This window comes from Zingiber officinale, chromosome 9A (genome assembly GCF_018446385.1).
Source record: "Zingiber officinale cultivar Zhangliang chromosome 9A, Zo_v1.1, whole genome shotgun sequence".
Taxonomy (NCBI): domain Eukaryota; kingdom Viridiplantae; phylum Streptophyta; class Magnoliopsida; order Zingiberales; family Zingiberaceae; genus Zingiber; species Zingiber officinale.
Window position 1 is genome coordinate 9,642,511 of NC_056002.1, and position 19,250 is coordinate 9,661,760.

Below are 19,250 nucleotides of genomic sequence, written 5' to 3' on the forward strand. Positions count from 1 at the left end.
TAGGTATCAAACGAACTAATAGAGACAACCCATCAATGTTAGTGGAAACTCAAGCCTACCAAATCCATGTGGAACCAAATCCTGTCCCACTCACAAAGTTGCTAAGCCTTTTAGATCAACAATTATAGAAAGAAGAATGATTCGATCGAACTGGTTTATACTTTCTGGTTGAACCGGTCGGTTCGGTACGAGATTTATTTATTAAAAAAAAAAAAGAAGAAGAAGAAACCCACCGACTCCATTCAGCTGGAGCCAATGAAACAGGGGAATCCGGGAAAAAAAAAACAAACAAAAGCATAGCAGAACAGGAGCATCAGAGGCAACCAGCGCATTCATGAGTCCACGAGGTAGAGGACAGACGTGGGATGTCACTTGGTTACCAACCACCAACTACCACCGCCCAAGCTGTGTCGATCCCACAGTGGCTGGTAAAGCGATGAGGATGCACAAAGCTTGGATGCAATTGTTTTGTCCTCTTCGCTTTTTGGATGAGGATGTTGCAAAGCTCCACTCATTTGCTTCCGATCGAACTATCGAATTAGATTGTCGCTTGCGCCTGCAATCAATGTCTATCTACCAACAGCTAGCTGCAGTGTCGCCAAGATGAATCGCTAATTCCTGTTTCAGTTTTTACCAGATGGAAATTGTTGTTTGCATCGGCTCTGTCATCTTTTATTTGAGATTTTAAAGGAAGAAGACGCTCATCGTATCATTTCTGGAACAACATAACAAGTTCAGCGTAATTTACTCATCCCATTTGAGGACTGGAAACAAGATCGTTGATTAATTAAGTTATACATGTTAATCGGTTGAGAATGGCCTTGTGATGGCAGGCAGCACAGGCGAGCAAGCAGTGCGTGGCTGCTTGGGGGATTTTTTTTCTGATCAATTATAAGGGAGGCTGATAGTGAGATCGAGATTGAGGTCGAGGTAGAAGTGACGGCCCTTGTCCCTGCTCCCACTGCCGCCGCCCTCGTCGCCGGAGATGTTCCCCGTGACGCTCGACATCATGGCCTCCTGGGTCACCGATTGCTTTAGGGTGTCAAACCGGCGATCGACATGGTCGGGCATCGGCGGGTGAGACTGCGGGTCGAGCCCTCGGCTGAGGAGCTTCCTCTTGATGTGCGTGTTCCAGTAGTTCTTGATTTCGTTGTCCGTTCTCCCCGGCAGTTGCGCCGCTATGAGAGACCATCTGACAAATAAGATCGATTTTTGTTCTCAACTGCTGAAACTAAGCTAAGAGCAAGTAGCTAGAGTAGGGGATTTAATCACACACTTGTTTCCGAGCAAGCCATGGAGCTTGATGATCAGCTCGTCTTCTTCGACAGTAAAATTGCCACGCTTGAGATCAGGTCGGAGGTAGTTTATCCACCTCAGCCGGCAGCTCTTGCCACATCGAAGCAAGCCTTCGAAACAGGGAACCAACCAAATTATCTCACAGCATGAAACAAGAAACAAGAAATAATCTAACTGACACACAACAAAAAAAAAAAGGTAAGTACCAGCAGCTTTAGGGAGTGATCTCCAGCAGCCTTCGCCATGAGCCTTGATGTAGGAGATCAGCTTCTCATCCTCCTCCTTGGTCCAAACTCCCTTGTTTGTGTGAGCCTTCTCACAACATGGAGACCTCCCCATGCCAACACAATCAATCAGATAACAAATTTGGATGGGAGAAGGGAGTAGACGGAAGGCATTTGATATATATGCTCGCCAGGAAGAGGAGGTAAGTGTGCTGCAGTTAATGAGCTGCCAATTGTGTTCGCGGGGCTCACTCGAGTTACTGAGCTGCTTTGGCTGGATTTGGTAGGTGGGACTACTTTTAACCAATTCTTCTTCTTCTTTTTTCTATTTTTTTTTAATTTTCTGGTTCTCTTTAAATTTGTCATTTTTGTTTCCAATCTCATATTTGTATATGAGCTCACGACCGACCAGCTCTTAGAACCACCAACTCATGTAAAATATCAATGTTTTTGGTGAGAGTGCATCCGTTCATTTTGGGTGAACAATCTTTATTCATCCATTCAACTTGAATCATTGCCATCTTCTCATTATCCATTCATCACATTATATGTATAATCACTTTTTGCATGATTAACAATTGGTAGGTAGAGATACTCCATCAAAAAAGATCCAGCATCAAATAGAACTATATGAATTGCTTATTCTTACAATGAACTGGTTGATCGAGTAAGCTAATTCGATGGCGATAAAGCAAACTATATGAAGGATGGAAAAGGCTACCCACCCACCACCAGCCGGTGTCCCGGGTGTCCTCGGCTCCCACAGTACGACGGCCATGTGTTCTTGGAATAAAGATGTGAGACACTGGACCATGTTAGTTCCACCTACACACTTGCTCCACATGACACACCTCTGCCCTTCTTCTATTTGTTCACGGCAATGATCTCTGGTCAGGCAGAAGAGGTAGGTAGGTGTATGTCATATATATGCATTGCGACATGGCCAGCATCAATGGCTCATGGACACTACATTAAATTCTAAAGCTAACGCACTGTGATAAGGTTCAATAAATGTAACATGGTCATATAAATGAATTTACAGGAGCCGTTTTGTATGAAGCTTCACCATCAGTACTATACTATACTTGCTTGGCAGAGTTTTGTTTCATAGCTTCTTGAGAAACAGGCGAGAACAACTCTTCCTGTCATAGTTGTTTTATGGCGCTTTGTATGAAGCTCAGATCTTAGTTTTGATAGATGCTATCAAATTTTGTCAGTTTCATAGCTCCCTTAATTCTTTTAATGTGATTCCAAAAAAATAAAGTAACAAAGGTAAGATAATTAAGGAAAATAATTTAAGCAATGCTAAACTTAATTCCTTTAATGTGGTTCAAAAACCCTCAAGCCTTATTCAATAAAGTAAGATGAGTCAAGTCTTAAAAAGCTACTATATATATTTTCTCTTATGAAAGGCATAAAAATCTTGTGCGAAAGCTTATGATAAAGATAAAAATAGTAAAGTGAAAAAGACTTGTATAAAATCGAGCTTACTCAATGCCAAATAAAATAAAAGACTAAATAAAATTAATAGACAAATGAAACGGTGAAATTATAGTAAAAAAAAATTAAACTGAAAGAGTAACGAATCATCCTAACACAATTATTTCACAACAATTCAATAAAAAAACCCTAGCTTTCATGGATGTAAATATTGACTAAAAATATAAAATTAGTTTATGAGATTAAATCTATAAAATAGATAATTTCTTACTAGACCTAGTCAAAAAGTAATATTTATCAATTTTTAACATAAATATTTTTATAATTTTTTTTATAACAATGTGACAAAAGGCCTCTACTAGCTATTAGTGCAAATAACCAAGACATGAGGGAGGTTATGCTCGGTCACGTCGAGTTTCGACCCCAAAATCTCATGTGGCAACACCCCATGTCTTAACCATCGCACCGCCCCGAGGGGACCAATTTTTTTTTATAACAAGATCAATGCTTGTATAATTCTCTCCTTTAATCTTTACAGAATATTATAGCAAATTTAAATCATGTAATACCTTTTTCTCTTTTTTTTTTGTTGGGTAATCCTTATCATTCTAATTCGGGATGCGACCGATTCGGTCCTATAATTTTTTTTTTATCAATCATCAGGATAAATTTAAAAATTTAAATGATAGTTCACACAATGACTCAGCAGTTCTAATGATTCAAAGGCGAGAGACAAACTTCTTACTCTCCCTAATTTTAAACATTGAGTGCATGGAGAGCTTTAAGGTATGCTTATTATTGGAGCAAAATGTGATATCGTTTATCCCAAATGGTCTAGTATCGTCGATTATACAGTAAGATACAGACATGTAAATCATGGAAAATATTTTACCCTACCATAGCGATTATTTGTATGAGAGAGGTCATACATCCAATAAGATATTTTGCACCTCCTAAGAAATGATCTCAAGATCTATTAGAACAAACATTCATATAGGTATCGACTACGCCAACCATAAGGGCTAAGGTATGCTTACTATTGGACCATAGTTCGGCGGCTCTAATGCTCCTCTTATACTCTTAGTCGAAGCATGTGATTAGCTTCGATAACTGATCCTGTCCGAAAATTGTGTAGATGACAAGCTGAGGATGTGGCTGCTGTGTTGACTGGATGCGGACTCCGCTTTGCTTTGTAATCACAAGAAACGTTAGTGCCGAGCCACAGAAAGGGTTCTCGGCGTAGCCCCTGTTGATACAGTCTGACCTGGCTATTGTTTTGATGTTGACACTGATTTAAGTTTGTATCAGATATTAATTAAACTCAGACTGATTGATGATCAAGGATGATCATGAGGAGAGGAAAAGTCCAAGTACGGATACTTGGCACGCAAAGTCAGAGAGGGCTCGGTAGCTCGTTCTCTGGACCGGACGAAGTCGGAGAGGGCTCGGCAGCTCGTTCTCCGGACTAGGTCAGAGAGGGCTCGGTAGCTCGTTCTCTGGACCGGACGAAGTCGGAGAGGGCTCGGCAGCTCGTTCTCCGGACTAGGTCAGAGAGGGCTCGGTAGCTCGTTCTCTGAACCGGACAAAGTCGGAGAGGGCTCGGTAGCTCGTTCTCTGAACCGGACAAAGTCGGAGAGGGCTCGGCAGCTCGTTCTCCGGACTAGGTCAGAGAGGGCTTGGTAGCTCGTTCTCTGGACCAGGAAGACGTTAGGGTTTAGGGCTGGGAGGCTCTAAAACTAACACAAGACATTGGATCGGTCTGTTGACCGATCCAGTGATACTCTGGTTGTCTGGATCGGTCGGCAGACTGATCCAGTGATACATGAGTCACCGATCGGTCTCGTGACCGATCAGTGACCACACAGAAAGTCTCTGTGGGTTATCTGATCGGTCTGGGGACCAATCAGTAACCACACAGAAGCATTCTGTAGGTTATCTGATCGGTCTACAGACTGATCAGAAAGAAGCGATCAGAAAGACGCTGGGACTCAAAGCGATAGGGGGATCGGTCTGTGGACTGATCCACCCATAGGCTGATCGGTCCACAGACCGATCAGACTCTTCCCAGACCGATAGGATGAGTCCTGATCGGTCCAGAGAGCTATGGATCGGTCTGTTGACCGATCCACAACTTGTCGTTTGTTTCTGCTGCTTCTCTGATATTTCTGATCCACTTCTGATTCACCTGATCAAATCATCTGCTGTGAGATTTTTAAGTTACAGGTTGCAGGTATCGTGCCATTGGTTAATTTCAAATGAAGCTCCATCAGAAGAATAAGAATAAGTGCCCTTTATGCTGTATTTCACTGCAAGTGATGCAATTCGGGCTTCAACGTTCACTGGCCGCGATCAGTTGGACTCTTGCTCATTGGTTCGAGCTCAGAGACACCAGTGAAGATCGTGGATGGTATTGGTGTGAGTTCAGAGAACCAGATGAAAGCAGGTCCACATACTTAACACATACATACTTAAGACACCACCCCTCCTGCTAAGGCGACGGGGGTTACCTTGACTACGCATACATACTTAACACAGCGGAAGTCTTACTTAGAGAATTTAAAAACCTTTTTCTTACTTAAAAGTCACAATAGATATAAAAGGTCCACATAGCATACTTATCATAAATTTTGGGTCTTAATACCAAACACATACTTAAAGTCATGGAGTCATAAAGTAAAAACATCAACATGGCAAATTTCTTATTAAATGAAAGCAGGTCATTTCTTTTAGCCAGTCCACTACCGCACACATCCTTCAAGCCCTCCTGTTGCTCCCCTAGTACATCCATTCCTTGCCTTTATCTGTGGTACAAGAAAGTAAGCTATGAGCACTCATGGCTCAGTAAATTCCTTTCCTACTCACAAAAACTGTCAAGCATATTAAAATCACAAGTCATAAAGCATAAAGACAAGTGTATCATGTTAAGAGCATATCATGGCATATCATAACATAACATAAAGTATCATGGCATAATCATAAAGTATAAGCATACATCATGGCATATCATAACATAACATAAAGTATCATGGCATAATCATAAAGTATAAGCATGGTAAATTCCTAGACATATATCATGCAACATATGCAACATGTCTTTTGAAAACTTATACAATACATACTTAAACATAATCTCAACATGATTAGGGCCCCGGCTTGTACCACATACATAAATGTGCGCGTCCTATGTAGGTCCAAGATAGCAAGTCTTGAACCCTACAAGGCATACATACTAGGCCCGTTTCTTAGTCCATCGACCTAGGGGCACTTAGGAGCCCATCCCTAACGAGGCCCGTTTCTTAGTCCATCGACCCCGGGGCGCTTATGGAGCCCACCCTTGGTACAAGTCATACATAAAGTAAAGTAGCATGACTTAACTTACATATCATAGTTCTTATCATTTCATGCATATCATATTTCTTAACATATCATAAAACATGCATATTTGGGCACACAGCACATGCATGAATCATAACATACATCATGAACATATCACTTATCTTAAAGCATGCATATTTGGGCACACAGCACATGCATGAATCATAGGCTTGCATAACGAACGTATCATTTTATCATGTCATAAAGTAAGCATGTTTGAGCACATAGTACATACATGGGTCATAAGCATACATGAAAGAACATAACACATATCCTAAAAAGACATAACCATTCATGGAATCATTAAATATCATCACTTCATAGCATGTGAGGTATATCTAGTCACTAAACCCATATGGCCGAAAGTCATGAAAAGTCTACATGATCTCTAGACAACATATAAACATAAAAATTCTCATGATATCTTCACATACTAACATAAGAAAGATCATAAGCATGTTAACCTAAATTTTAAAGCCTTCCTAGGTTTCCAATTATTTCATGGCTGAAACCTTTCATGAAGAGGAATCAAGTTCTAAGCAACATGTAAACATGTAAACCCTATACTCATATCATATTATTTTTCATAGGGAACTACTTAAGCACATTTAGTTTGGGTTCTAAGTTCCCTAAGCTCCTAATCATATCATGGCCGAACCCTAGCTTATCTCATCCTAGGTTACAAGTAGCATAGAGGTGTTGAACCTTAAGCCAACATGTTATACATTTTCATGAGGAACAACATAAGCATGTTTGTTTCAAATTTCAAACTTCCTAGACCCCCTTAACTCAAGGTGGCCGAACCTAACAATCATGGAATTAGGTTTTTAGTGGCATGAGAGCATGGGAACCACAACTACATTTCATAGCATATATCTTAAGGACATCATAAGCATGTATAAGTTGGGTTCTAATTTCTCTAAGCCTTTAAACTTGTAGTGGCCGAAACATGTAAATCATGGAACTAGATTTTTAGTGACATGAGAGCATGGGAACCACAACTACATTTTATAGCATATATCTCAAGTACATCATAAGCATGTATAAGTTGGATTCAAATTTCCCTAGACCCTTTAAACTTGTAGTGGCCGAACCTTAACAAGCATGAAACTAAGTTTCTAGTGGCACAAGAGCATGGAAACCCTACACAATTTTCATGGCTTCATAACAAGGAACAACATAAGTAAACTTAGTTAAAAACCTACACATACTAGCTTTAAAACCTAATATGGCCGAAAGTTACATGTATTCAAAATTCTATATAACAAGCAACTATAAAACATCAACCTAGTTTCATATTATATTATCAAGAAGGTCATGAGCCTCTTAGCCTTGGTTTCAACTTTCCTAGGCTTCAACTCTCATCATGACCGAACCCTCATAAGCATGAAATAAGATTCATAACTAACATACAATCATGGCATAACATTTTAGCTTCATGTCTTGTCTTAGGAAAAATCTTAGCATGCTTGGTCTTAGGTTTAAAACTCTCCTAGGCCTTTACTCTTTACTTGGCCGAATATTCATGAGCATGTAAATGGAGTTACAAACAATATACAAGTAAGAGAAAAGTTAACAACCTCATTATCATAGGGTACATAACTAAAAGAATAAGGAAACATGCCTAGTTTGAGTTTTGAACTTATCTAGTCTTCTTGTTCATGCTTGGCCGAAACATGTAAATCATAAAACTAATTTTCCATTAATTATTCTAGCATGGAAACCATAGATTAACTTCTTACATAAAATACATGTCACAAGAAAAATAGAAAGCATATCTAATCACAACTTTCTTAAACTCTTCTTCTTGTTTTTGACCGAATTTTCTTAAACAAAATCTTAAGTTTTCTAAGCGATCTATCTCCATGGAAAACCATACAAACCATTGTACCACAGGTGAGGGGAAGCTTACCTAATGTTCACTTGTTAATCCTTAAGAAATGGTACCCTTGGTGAAGAGGAAGTTGGGAGCTTCTTCTCCTAGCACTCCTTTCGATTTCTCTTGCTTGAAAAGGTACACCTTGAAGGCTCCTTCTTGTAGTTTAGTTTTCTCTTAGGGAGAAACCTAAACTTGGCTTGTGGAGATGAGGGAGGAGGCTTAGAGTCTCGGCAAGGGTGAGGGAGAAGGGAAAAAAAAATGAAAACCTTTAGTTCCTTCCCTTTTTATGCTAAGTAGGTGGAAGTTACCAAAATGAACTTTGCTTCCCTTCCTCCTTATCTCATGCATGTATTTTCTTAATGAGAATATGTCCTCATTCTTTCCCCTTAACTCCTCTCTTCACTATCCTCTTTAAACTCCACGAAAATAGAGAGGAAAAAGGGAGAAAGACAACTTGTCTTTTGCTTCTCTTTTTCTTAACCAAGGGGTAAACAAGAGGAAGAAAGCTCATTGGTTTTTCTCTTGTTCCCTTACTAAATTATATCTTTACCTTTAACTACAATTTCTATCATTTCCCTTTCACATATTATTCATTATCCTAGTGGTTAACATACACAATCTTATTTCTATCCTTGGTGGGAGGTTCAAGGTTCAAACTTTCACCTCTTCTTTTTATTTCTCTTATTTATTTTTCTTTGATTCTTCTTCTTTTATGTTCTAAAGCAAATAACACCCATATGCTTATCTTATAATTTTGTGGGTGTTACAGTACCCCATATCTCATAGAGAGTTCGTCCTCGAACTTAAAATAGTTCCGGATACTTTTGTTTCATATCATCTTCTCGTTCCCACGTGGCTTCTTCGTGTTGTTGATTTTGCCATAGGACCTTTACTAAGGGTACTTCTTTGTTCCTTAGTCTTTTGACGTCTCGATCCAATATCTGAATTGGTCGGCTCTCGTAGGTTAGGTCCTCTTGCACTTGTATTGTCTGTGATTCGATCACTTTGCCCGTGTTCGGAATACATTTCTTCAGCATCGAAACGTGGAACACGTTATGAATGGCTGACATCTCTTGAGGCAGCTCTATTTCATATGCTACCTTGCCGATTCTTTTCAGAACCTGGTATGGTCCCACATAGCGCGGGCTTAGCTTTCCCTTCTTACCGAACCTCATTACTCCCTTCATGGGAGCTACCTTGAGAATACTGAGTCTCCGACACTGAATTCCAATGGCCTTCGTCGCTTATCTACATAATTCTTCTGTCGACTCTGAGCAGTTTCTATTCTTTGGCGGATATTCTGTATAACACGGGTAGTGTTATCGATAAGCTCTGTTTGAAATCTCATCTCTTTCTTTTCCCCGCCTTCATACCAACATATGGGTGATCTGCATTTTCTTCCATACAGAGCCTCGTAGGGTGCCATCCCAATAGTAGCCTGGTAGCTATTGTTATAAGCAAATTCTGCTAAGCATAAATATCGGCACCAACTTCCTTTGAAGTCCAAGGCACAAGCCCGTAGCATGTCTTCCAGCACCTGGTTCACCCTCTCTGTCTGTCCATCGGTTTGAGGGTGGAAGGCAGTACTGAATAATAGCTTTGTGCCGAGAGCCCTCTGAACACATTCCCAAAAATGCGAAACAAAACGACCATCTCTGTCAGAGATGATGGTCTTAGGGATCCCATGTAGTATAATTATTTCCTTGACATATAATTGAGCCAGTTGCTCAATTGAATGGGTCATTTTGATTGCCAAAAAGTGGGCGGATTTGGTTAGTCTATCCACGATTACCCATATAGCATCATAGCCGTTTGTTGTCTTGGGTAATCCTGAAATAAAGTCCATCGAGATATCCTCCCATTTCCATTCCGGAATCTGGACAGGCTGCAGTAATCCTCCAGGCCTCTGGTGTTCCGCTTTAACCCTCTGACAAGTCAGGTAGGCACTGATGTACTGAGCCACATCTCTTTTCATACCGGACCACCAGAATTTCTTTTTCAAATCCTGGTACATTTTGGTGGATCCCGGATGCATTGCATAGGGCGTTGAATGAGCTTCTTCTAATATCTTCCTTCGCAACTCGGGGTCCTCGGGAATACATAATCGATCTCTGAGGTATAATATTCCGCTGTCCGCGGTACGAAATCCATCATTCTTTCCCTCTAAGATCTCTTGCTTAATCCTTTGGAGGCTTTGGTCACTGGCTTGCTTCTCTAATATATTGTCGAATAGGGTGGGTGCTATAGTCAGGGTGGAGAGTTGCTCGGACATGGTCTCGACCCCATGACACGAAATGTTTCTCGGTTTCCCGATAGATTCGACCACTGGTTTGCCTTCAGTATCAAATAAAACTTTAGCATGTTGGCTAGAGGTAAGTGGCTGACCTGTAACGACAGTAGAGGTGTTCGCCACATCTTCATTGGTAAGCGCGAAAACCCTGGTATTCGTCGTTGCTGGCGGGGCTTCCAATCTCCCCTGGCCGATTGAAGTCCCTTCTATAGCAGTTTGCATCTGGTGTAGTTGTGAAGGGGCACCCCTGTTCTGGTTGTTCTGCTGGAATGGTGCCTGCATTTGAGTAGGACAGTCTCTGGCCAAATGTCCCTCCTGTCCACAATTATAGCATTTTTGTGTACCTTTGTGACACAATCCGGAATGCAGCTTCCCACAAATAGAAAATTGGGGGTATCTCGGTTGCTTATTTACTGACACACTTTTTGCATTGTCCCACTGCTTTCTTTTTCCGATAGACGTTCCTTTCCAGCCTGTTTTGGTACTCTGAGGTTTCTGTCCCTCGGCTCGTGTCTGACCTTTATTCTCCTTCATCGCTTTCTGATAATGCTCCGTAATCAGTGCACTGCTGACTAATTCCTCTGTAGTCTGCGGCCTATTAACTCCGCCGGCCACGTTCAATGCTATCTCGGGTCAAAGCATCTTCAGCATCAGTCTAACCCTTTCTCTCTCTGTACGCACTAATTCAGGACAAAGGCGTGCTAGACGGTTGAAGCGCTTTACTGCTTCGTTCACTGATAAGTCACCTTGCCGGAACTCGGTAAACTCATCGTAATGTCGGTTCGTCACTTGCGTATGAAAGAATTCTTCGAAGAACTCTGTCTCGAAGTCCGTCCAATTCATCAGATTAATTTGCCTCTTCGCTTTAACTCTTTCCCACCACATTCTCGCATCTCTGGAGAAGCAGAAAGATACACATTTGATCTTCTCTGATTCAGGCCAGTCCAAAAGTTCCACGGTGCTTTCTACTGTCTTGAACCAGGCCTGGGCATCCCACGGCTCGCAAGTACCCGAGAAGTTCTCCGGTTTAAGTCTCAACCACTGAATCAAATAGGTCTCCTGTCGAACCACTGGGGCAGGGGCTACCGGTGGTACTGGTGCAACTAGTGGCACAACGGGCACTGCATTCTGAACTACTGGTGGGGTGGTAGGGGTTCCTTGTTGACCCATCAAAGTCGTGATCAACTGTTGTTGTTCCGTGATATGACGTTGAAGGTCGGTGACTACCTGAGTCAGATCTGGTGGAGTGATTGCCTCGTCTGCTCGGGTAGTACATCTCCTAGCCATGTTTATCTTCATTACACAATAACAAATTATCGTTAACCCTATTTGCTGTCATAAGGTTATTACTATCCCTATCCTACCATCATGCATACCTATCCTAATTTAAAGTATAATTAAACATGCAGAATATTAAAGCATCAAAGATAAATTAACTAAATCAAGAGTAAGTACACATGCAAAATATTAAAGCATCAAAAATTAAATTAACTAAATCAAGAGTAAGTAAACATGCATAATATCAAAGCATTAAAATTAAAATTAACTAAATCAAGAATAAGTAAACATGCAAAATATTAAAGCATCAAAAATTAAATTAACTAAATCAAGAGTAAGTAAACATGCATAATATCAAAGCATTAAAATTAAAATTAACTAAATCAAGAATAAGTAAACATGCAAAATATTAAAGCATCAAAAATTAAATTAACTAAATCAAGAGTAAGTAAACATGCATAATATCAAAGCATTAAAATTAAAATTAACTAAATCAAGAATAAGTAAACATGCAAAATATTAAAGCATATAAAAACAAAAATTACATTAAGCATATAAAATCTTACTTGGAGCGGCAGGATGGAGGCTTGACATGTGTGTAGTGGAATGGCTAACTTGGCTCTGATACCAAACTGTAACGCCCCGCCCCTCCTGCTAAGGCGACGGGGGTTACCTTGACTACGCATACATACTTAACACAGCGGAAGTCTTACTTAGAGAATTTAAAAACCTTTTTCTTACTTAAAAGTCACAATAGACATAAAAGGTCCACATAGCATACTTATCATAAATTTTGGGTCTTAATACCAAACACATACTTAAAGTCATGGAGTCATAAAGTAAAAACATCAACATGACAAATTTCTTATTAAATGAAAGCAGGTCATTTCTTTTAGCCAGTCCACTACCGCACACATCCTTCAAGCCCTCCTGTTGCTCCCCTAGTACATCCATTTCTTGCCTTTATCTGTGGTACAAGAAAGTAAGCTATGAGGACTCATGGCTCAGTAAGTTCCTTTCCTACTCACAAAAACTGTCAAGCATATTAAAATCACAAGTCATAAAGCATAAAGACAAGTGTATCATGTTAAGAGCATATCATGGCATATCATAACATAACATAAAGTATCATGTCATAATCATAAAGTATAAGCATACATCATGGCATATCATAACATAACATAAAGTATCATGGCATAATCATAAAGTATAAGCATGGTAAATTCCTAGACATATATCATGCAACATATGCAACATGTCTTTTAAAAACTTATACAATACATACTTAAACATAATCTCAACATGATTAGGGCCCCGGCTTGTACCACATACATAAATGCGCGCGTCCTATGTAGGTCCAAGGTAGCAAGTCTTGAACCCTACAAGGCATACATACTAGGCCCGTTTCTTAGGCCATCGACCTAGCGGCAATTAGGAGTCCATCCCTAATGAGGCCCGTTTCTTAGTCCATCAACCCCGGGGCGCTTATGGAGCCCACCCTTGGTACAAGTCATACATAAAGTAAAGTAGCATGACTTAACTTACATATCATAGTTCTTATCATTTCATGCATATCATATTTCTTAACATATCATAAAACATGCATATTTGGGCACACAGCACATGCATGAATCATAACATACATCATGAACATATCACTTATCTTAAAGCATGCATATTTGGGCACACAGCACATGCATGAATCATAGGCTTGCATAACGAACGTATCATTTTATCATGTCATAAAGTAAGCATGTTTGAGCACATAGTACATACATGGGTCATAAGCATACATGAAAGAACATAACACATATCCTAAAAAGACATAACCATTCATGGAATCATTAAATATCATCACTTCATAGCATGTGAGGTATATCTAGTCACTAAACTCATATGGCCGAAAGTCATGAAAAGTCTACATGATCTCTAGACAACATATAAACATAAAAATTCTCATGATATCTTCACATACTAACATAAGAAAGATCATAAGCATGTTAACCTAAATTTTAAAGCCCTCCTAGGTTTCCAATTATTTCATGGCCGAAACCTTTCATGAAGAGGAATCAAGTTCTAAGCAACATGTAAACATGTAAACCCTATGCTCATATCATATTATTTTTCATAGGGAACTACTTAAGCACATTTAGTTTGGGTTCTAAGTTCCCTAAGCTCCTAATCATATCATGGCCGAACCCTAGCTTATCTCATCCTAGGTTACAAGTAGCATAGAGGTGTTGAACCTTAAGCCAACATGTTATACATTTTCATGAGGAACAACATAAGCATGTTTGTTTCAAATTTCAAACTTCCTAGACCCCCTTAACTCAAGGTGGCCGAACCTAACAATCATGGAATTAGATTTTTAGTGGTATGAGAGCATGGGAACCACAACTACATTTCATAGCATATATCTTAAGGACATCATAAGCATGTATAAGTTGGGTTCTAATTTCTCTAAGCCTTTAAACTTGTAGTGGTTGAAACATGTAAATCATGGAACTAGATTTTTAGTGACATGAGAGCATGGGAACCACAACTACATTTCATAGCATATATCTCAAGTACATCATAAGTATGTATAAGCTGGATTCAAATTTCCCTAGACCCTTTAAACTTGTAGTGGCCGAACCTTAACAAGCATGAAACTAAGTTTCTAGTGGCACAAGAGCATGGAAACCCTACACAATTTTCATGGCTTCATAACAAGGAACAACATAAGCAAACTTAGTTAAAAACCTACACATACTAGCTTTAAAACCTAATGTGGCCGAAAGTTACATGTATTCAAAATTCTATATAACAAGCAACTATAAAACATCAACCTAGTTTCATATTATATTATCAAGAAGGTCATGAGCCTCTTAGCCTTGGTTTCAACTTTCCTAGGCTTCAACTCTCATCATGACCGAACCCTCATAAGCATGAAATAAGATTCATAACTAACATACAATCATGGCATAACATTTTAGCTTCATGTCTTGTCTTAGGAAAAATCTTAGCATGCTTGGTCTTAGGTTTAAAACTCTCCTAGGCCTTTACTCCTTACTTGGCCGAATATTCATGAGCATGTAAATGGAGTTACAAACAATATACAAGTAAGAGAAAAGTTAACAACCTCATTATCATAGGGTACATAACTAAAATAATAAGGAAACATGCCTAGTTTGAGTTTTGAACTTATCTAGTCTTCTTGTTCATGCTTGGCCGAAACATGTAAATCATAAAACTAATTTTCCATTAATTATTCTAGCATGGAAACCATAGATTAACTTCTTACATAAAATACATGTCACAAGAAAAATAGAAAGCATATCTAATCACAACTTTCTTAAACTCTTCTTCTTGTTTTTGACCGAATTTTATTAAACAAAATCTTAAGTTTTCTAAGCGATCTATCTCCATGGAAAACCATACAAACCATTGTACCACAGGTGAGGGGAAGCTTACCTAATGTTCACTTGTTAATCCTTAAGAAATGGTACCCTTGGTGAAGAGGAAGTAGGGAGCTTCTTCTCCTAGCACTCCTTTCGATTTCTCTTGCTTGGAAAGGTACACCTTGAAGGCTCCTTCTTGTAGTTTAGTTTTCTCTTAGGGAGAAACCTAAACTTGGCTTGTGGAGATGAGGGAGGAGGCTTAGAGTCTCGGCAAGGGTGAGGGAGAAGGGAAAAAAAATGAAAACCTTTAGTTCCTTCCCTTTTTATGCTAAGTAGGTGGAAGTTACCAAAATGAACTTTGCTTCCCTTCCTCCTTATCTCATGCATGTATTTTCTTAATGAGAATATGTCCTCATTCTTTCCCCTTAACTCCTCTCTTCACTATCCTCTTTAAACTCCACGAAAATAGAGAGGAAAAAGGGAGAAAGACAACTTGTCTTTTGCTTCTCTTTTTCTTAACCAAGGGGTAAACAAGAGGAAGAAAGCTCATTGGTTTTTCTCTTGTTCCCTTACTAAATTATATCTTTACCTTTAACTACAATTTCTATCATTTCCCTTTCACATATTATTCATTATCCTAGTGGTTAACATACACAATCTTATTTCTATCCTTGGTGGGAGGTTCAAGGTTCAAACCTTCACCTCTTCTTTTTATTTCTCTTATTTCTTTTTCTTTGATTCTTCTTCTTTTATGTTCTAAAGCAAATAACACTCATATGCTTATCTTATAATTTTGTGGGTGTTACATTTGGAGCAGCGCGTAAGAAAGCGATCACAAAAGAATGTTGTGTCATCTGTTCATGGTGGAAGGCTGCTTATATAGGCAGTTCCGAGCACCTGGATCCCCTCTGGGTGCTTCGACCGTGATGTCAACCAACTAATCAGTGCGCTCCAAGCTGGCAACAAGATAAGCTTCGGCCTTTCCGAGCACCCAGATCCCTTCCGGGAGCCCGGACCTCCTTTTCCAACAAATTATTTTCCTATAAGAAAATGTTAGTCCGAGACAAATAAAAATTATACTACCTTGCAAAACAAAGTTAGCACAACAATAAGTAGAGTAGTAATTAGATTTTGTCTCATCAAAATCAGAATATAGTCAAGATCTCAACTTAGATTTTCAAAATGGATCTAAGTTGGATCGACGCCTACTGTTCCCTGAAACGGGGAACGCGTCCTCACCAAGTCACTCCCCTTCAGTGACTTACCTTAACTTACTACTTTGTCAGACATCCAGTCGATCTGTCTGGACTTCATGCCAGCTATCCGGTCGGCCCGTTGACCTAATTGAACTTCGTGCCAGATATCCGGTCAGCTCGTCGACCTATTTGGACTTCGTACCAGCTATCCGGTCAGCCCGTCAACCTAGCTGGATTTCTTGCTAGATATCCGGTCAGCCCACCGACCAATCTGGACTTCTCCTGCATACTTAGTTACATCGTTAGATCATAACAAACTTAACTTAACTTACTTTGTCATTCATCAAACCCTGAGTTAGACCGTTAACGTAACCTGCACCAACAATTCATTCCTGATCGACCATTGCAGGAGAGCTCCGCTCGGCCCCCTTTAGCGAGCCCTTAACCTAAACCTATTGATTTTCTGAAGTTGACCTTTTTAACTTTGACCTTCACATTGACTGCGATATCTGTCCTTTGACCCACACTTAATGAGTCCCATTATCACCACATCAATAATCATCATCAATATTTAAAGTTAATATTTAAGGTAAACTTAAGATACTTTGAGCCTTGCATTTTGCAAAAGGAGGACTGGCATTAACAATATCAAAGGTGAAACTGGTCTACAAGATCAAGTCGACAAGAGCTAGGATAAGATAGGCCGAGAAAATTAATCTACAAAACCAAATAAAAATGAAATATCTCTACAATCCTCTATGGGATTAAGAAATACATTATATTTTCCTTGCCATATTACACACGGTACCAAGGAAGGATAACACAACCACATTCATTGAACTGACACCGGAGTCAACTAGAAAACCTAGTTGACTTGTACCCTCTCCCCTCTACTGGATAAAATAGCACAAAATCTAAAATCTATGTCATTCACGGATCTGTGTGTCCCCCATAATTGTTGGAGTGTATACTGAAAGCCTAAGCTTTGTAAACATTCATTATGAATAAAGAATCATATTTGGTCAAATTGTCTACATTTAGTTGTAGTTGTTCAATTAATTTATACTGTAGATAACATAGTATGTGGTGTCACATGCAGAAGATGATGTTATCAGTACCTTATAAATTATAAACAGTAGCTCACGATAAAATGGAAAGGAACAAATCATTAGAAGGTCGTAGAGTAATTAGGTATCAGTTTATCTTGACTGTATAATTACACTTGTACACTTAGAGTGTAATTAGTAGGACCATTTGAGGTCGTTTCTTTTATACTGACTTTATAAAGAAACAAAGACCTCGGTTATTATGGAAGTATGTGCTCTTAATCCTAATATAATAACAAGCACATATATTTGATATTTATTTCTTTAATTTATCAATGGGTGAGATTTTGTTCGATGAATCAATAAGCCCGATAAGTTGGGAAATGGTATCACTTATAGTGTGTGTTGTTGATTATAGAAGGAAACTGTGTCCTAGAGATACTAGGTTGATAATGTCCTCAAGAGGAGCTCATAAGGATTGTCATGTTAAACCCTGCAGGTGGACTTAGTCCGACATGATGATAAGGTTGAGTGGTACTACTCTTGGACTAAGATATTAATTAAATGAGTTGTCAGTAACTCACTTAATTAGTGGACATTCGATATCTTAAACACAAGGAGACTAACACACTCATAATAAGAAGGAGCCCAAAAATGTAATTTGGGATTGGTGCGGTAGTTCAATAATAGTTCTCTAGTGGAATGAATTATTATTGATAAAATTAAGTTGTGTGTTCGGGGCGAACACGGGATGCTTAATTTTATCGGGAGACCAAAATCAATTCCTCCTCTCGGTCCCTATCGTAGCCTCTTATTTATAGAGTACTATACCCACCTATACCCACTTTCTATACCCACCTAATAGGGGCCGGCCAAGCTAGCTTGGAAACCAAGCTAGGGCCGGCCTAAGCATAAATTGGTGTGGCCGGCCCTAGCTTGAACCCAAGCTAGAGGGGCCGGCCATATTAAATGAAAAAGGATTTTAATTTTAATTTTTATTATGTGGAAGATATAATTTATTAAAGAGAATTAAAATTAAAATATCTCTCTTGTAAAAGATCTACAAAAGATTAAAGAAAGATATTAGATCTCCTTCCTTATTTGTAGATTGGTGAGATATTTTATTTTCTCTTTAAAAATTATTTACATGTTGTTAAATTAAAATTATAGAAATTTCTTTTTATCAACCATGAAGAGATTTTTGAAGAGAAATTTTATTTTTAAAATTTCCGGAAACAAATTAGGAAGTTTTAATTTGTTGATTAAAACTTGTCTAATTTATTTCTTTTGATGTGGCCAACCAATATTGTTTCAATTGGAAATTTTATTTTATTTTTTTCAATTAAATCATGTCAAGGAAATTAAGGAAATTTTATTATAATTAAATTTCCTAATTTGCCTAGGCCAAGGAATATAAAAGAATGGGTGGGGGTGCCTTCATGAGAGACAACCGCTATTATTTCTCTCCCTCTTTTGTTCCTTGGTGTGGTCGGCCATCATCATCCTCTCCCTCTCTTCCTCTTGTGGTGGTCGAACCTCTCTCTCCCCTTGGAGCTCTTGTGGTGGCCGGATATTACTTGGAGAAGAAGAAGAAGAAGGAGAGAAAGCTAGCATCTCTTGGAGCTTGGTTGGTGTTTTGATCTTCTTCCTTGGTGAAGCTTCCTTGTTGTGGCCGAATCTAGCTAGGAGGAGAAGAAGGTGGTTGGTGGTTTCTCATCTCGGAAGATCGTTGCCCACACAATGTCCGAGGTTAGAAGAGGAATACGGTAGAAGATCAAGAGGTCTTTCTAGAAGGTATAACTAGTAGTTTTTCCTTTTCCGCATCATACTAGTTATTTATGGAAAT

The 19,250-nt window shown here is 39.1% G+C and overlaps 1 protein-coding gene across 1 annotated transcript; it reads right to left on the bottom strand.

Annotated features, from left to right (window-relative positions):
• Nucleotides 1-756: 756 nt before the first annotated feature.
• Nucleotides 757-1,748, bottom strand: LOC122021947 (MYB-like transcription factor 4). The gene is made up of 3 exons (XM_042580132.1): nucleotides 1,503-1,748; nucleotides 1,277-1,406; nucleotides 757-1,192 (listed from the first exon to the last, which is right to left on the bottom strand). The coding sequence occupies exons 1-3, from the start codon at nucleotides 1,633-1,635 to the stop codon at nucleotides 886-888; spliced, it is 570 nt and encodes a 189-aa protein (XP_042436066.1). The 5' UTR covers nucleotides 1,636-1,748; the 3' UTR covers nucleotides 757-885.
• Nucleotides 1,749-19,250: the final 17,502 nt, after the last annotated feature.